Source organism: Cariama cristata, unplaced genomic scaffold (assembly GCF_000690535.1).
Source record: "Cariama cristata isolate BGI_N322 unplaced genomic scaffold, ASM69053v1 scaffold27702, whole genome shotgun sequence".
NCBI lineage: Eukaryota > Metazoa > Chordata > Aves > Cariamiformes > Cariamidae > Cariama > Cariama cristata.
The window spans coordinates 11,094-13,483 of record NW_009603685.1 but is presented as its reverse complement, the minus strand read 5'-3'; the positions used below and the strand labels follow the sequence as shown (position 1 = coordinate 13,483).

Here is a 2,390-nt window from a genome sequence, read left to right as displayed (position 1 = left end):
ACTCTTTCCACAGACACAGTTTGTCCTGTTAACTCCCTCCCACACACTTGCATGCATAATATCAAAAGAAACTTCTGTGTTAGGATGCAGACAGCTATGTTTTATGTTTTCATCTGTAAGGTAAAAAGACGCTTTCTGATTATGTTTGTGCAACGCTGTGCATTCGCGGCAGAAACGCTAGCTAGAACAGAAGGACTTACTGGATGTCCCAAGCTAGCCACACAGTGGAGAAGTGGCCCCATCCAAGCTTCCGAATCACATGGTATCGTCCATTAAAGAGATCTCCTATTTTCACAAGGTGATAACCACCTAGAAAAACAGCGGCAAGTTGATATATCAAGAGATCACGCAAGTGCTGAAGAGCAGGTATTCGGAAGAAGCATCATAACTTGAGGCAGACTTATCTGATGTGTTTAAATTTTTAATCACATAAACAAATGCAAGTGTTTCTCTAATTGGATCTTGCTAGAACAAATACAGTATGTTAGAGGAAGAGCTGTGAACAGCCCTCTAGCTGATCGAAAAATTTTAATATAATTGAACTAAAAAACTGGCTTTTCCTCCTTTTCAATGTAGGTCATCACTGCAGGATCACAAGAGCATTTCCGCAGTGAATGCATCTGAAGCCGGCTAGGCTGACCACCTTTGGAAAACACAGCTTACCACGTTCAGTAACAGAACCTCACAGCTAAACATCAGCATTGCTTTTGCATGCTCTGTCCCCATAACATGAAAGAGTACTACAGCCAAGTTCCCAACGGAGTCTCCCTTGCAACCGCTTTCCTGACTGAAAGGCACTTTGTCATTTAACATCACCACTGAAAACAGGCAAGTTTCCTCCCTGTACCCCTAGTACCTCTCAAGCTGCTGACTATGCAGGAGGATTCCATGATGGAAGCAAAGACATAAAAAAACCAAAGACACAAGGGAACTGGCAGAAAACAGAATGAAGAGAAGAATCTGTGGTTGTTAGGGCATAAATTTTTGTGAGAACCTGGAATTACACCCTAGATTCCAGGCACTTACTATTCAATTGTGGTCAGCAAATACCACCCATGCTTTGCCAGGAAGATTCCTCTCTCTTGATTGACTGGTTCACAAACAAGACAGAATTGCCATCCATTACTTCATTAGCTCAAGCAGCAGAAGTCCCTTTCCTTCACTTACAGATTTCAGTTACAACAGTGACAGCTGCACCGACTGCTAATTCACACAATGGCTTTCTTCTTCCCACTTGCTTTACAACAAACAAAATCCCCCAAATATTTGGGTAGCATGCCAAAAATAATGTAAATGCTTTGAAGTAAAGCACTGAAGTGTAAGAAACATAGCAATTCAAGTTCCTTGTGCTATTTCTACTTTCCATTTTTTTTACACATGTACATGGCATTTGCTACACGCTTCTTTGTCTTATCCAATATATATAATAAATAGTATCACAGAAGTAGTCCTACAAAGCACTGGGAGGTGGGAGCACATATTCAAGCTTCAATTAATTGATCAGTTGAATTTGTATGATCAGTGTTCGGCCTTTTTTAAAGGATCTGCTACATTAAAAAACAGCCCGACCCTTTTGATATTGAATTATATACTGTGGTATTTCCATTTGCTCTGCATTTAGTTTCTACTCAGAGAAATACCGGAAGACTATATTTGCAGACACAAATTTATCTGAAGAATGGATACTAGTATGATGTTCTTCAGAAGAAAAGAGTGAAGAATTTGAAACTGATTTGAAAGCATCCTTTTGATGACAGTCAGAAAGAAACTGAATGTCTACTCGCTTTTCCCAGTTTTGAAAGCCCTCTGGCACAGAGGAAAAGCTAACAGCTTTAAACACACACATTAAAAACAGTTCTGCAACTCAAATCTTGACTGATAAGAAAGGGAGCCTTGGCGAATAGTTTCTCCATTTCACATTAGCTTGAAAAATGTTATTATCATCACACAGTTTCAAAAAACACTTAAAGTGAGAGGGAGTCTATTTTCAATCTCCATAGTAGATGGGAAATCGAGGTAATTTCTTGACTACATTGAAAATCCTGCACCTTAAACAGGCAAGTTCTCACCTTTACAGTAATCATTTGGATCCTCTTGTTCATCGTCATCCGATCCCAAGATTTCTTCCTCTTGCTCTGGAAGATCATTCTCTGAATGAGCAGCAGGGCCCCGATGCTGAGTGTCGGGTCTGAAAGAGAACACACTGCATGTCTCACACATGTTACTCTCCAATTCAGTAGCTTTCATTTCACATGAGGGATTGCTGATAATGGAGGAGATGCAATATTCAGCCTTCAGAAGAAACTATTTTCACATTTAAATGCTTTTACTCTTAAGCCAGTATAAAAGTAGATAGAAACAATTTTTCATATACTAGTGAGAAACACAAC

General features: G+C 39.6%; 1 protein-coding gene across 1 annotated transcript in view; it reads right to left on the bottom strand.

Annotated features, from left to right (window-relative positions):
* Positions 1 to 2,188, bottom strand: part of SRPK1 (SRSF protein kinase 1) — a gene marked incomplete at its 5' end in the record, with an annotated part of 13,864 nt that extends 11,676 nt beyond the window's left edge. Inside the window, 2 exons of the mRNA XM_009695306.1 lie at positions 201 to 309; positions 2,070 to 2,188. Of these exons, the coding sequence (XP_009693608.1) occupies positions 201 to 309; positions 2,070 to 2,188 (228 nt within the window). The remainder of the gene's footprint in view (positions 1 to 200; positions 310 to 2,069) is intronic.
* Positions 2,189 to 2,390: the final 202 nt, after the last annotated feature.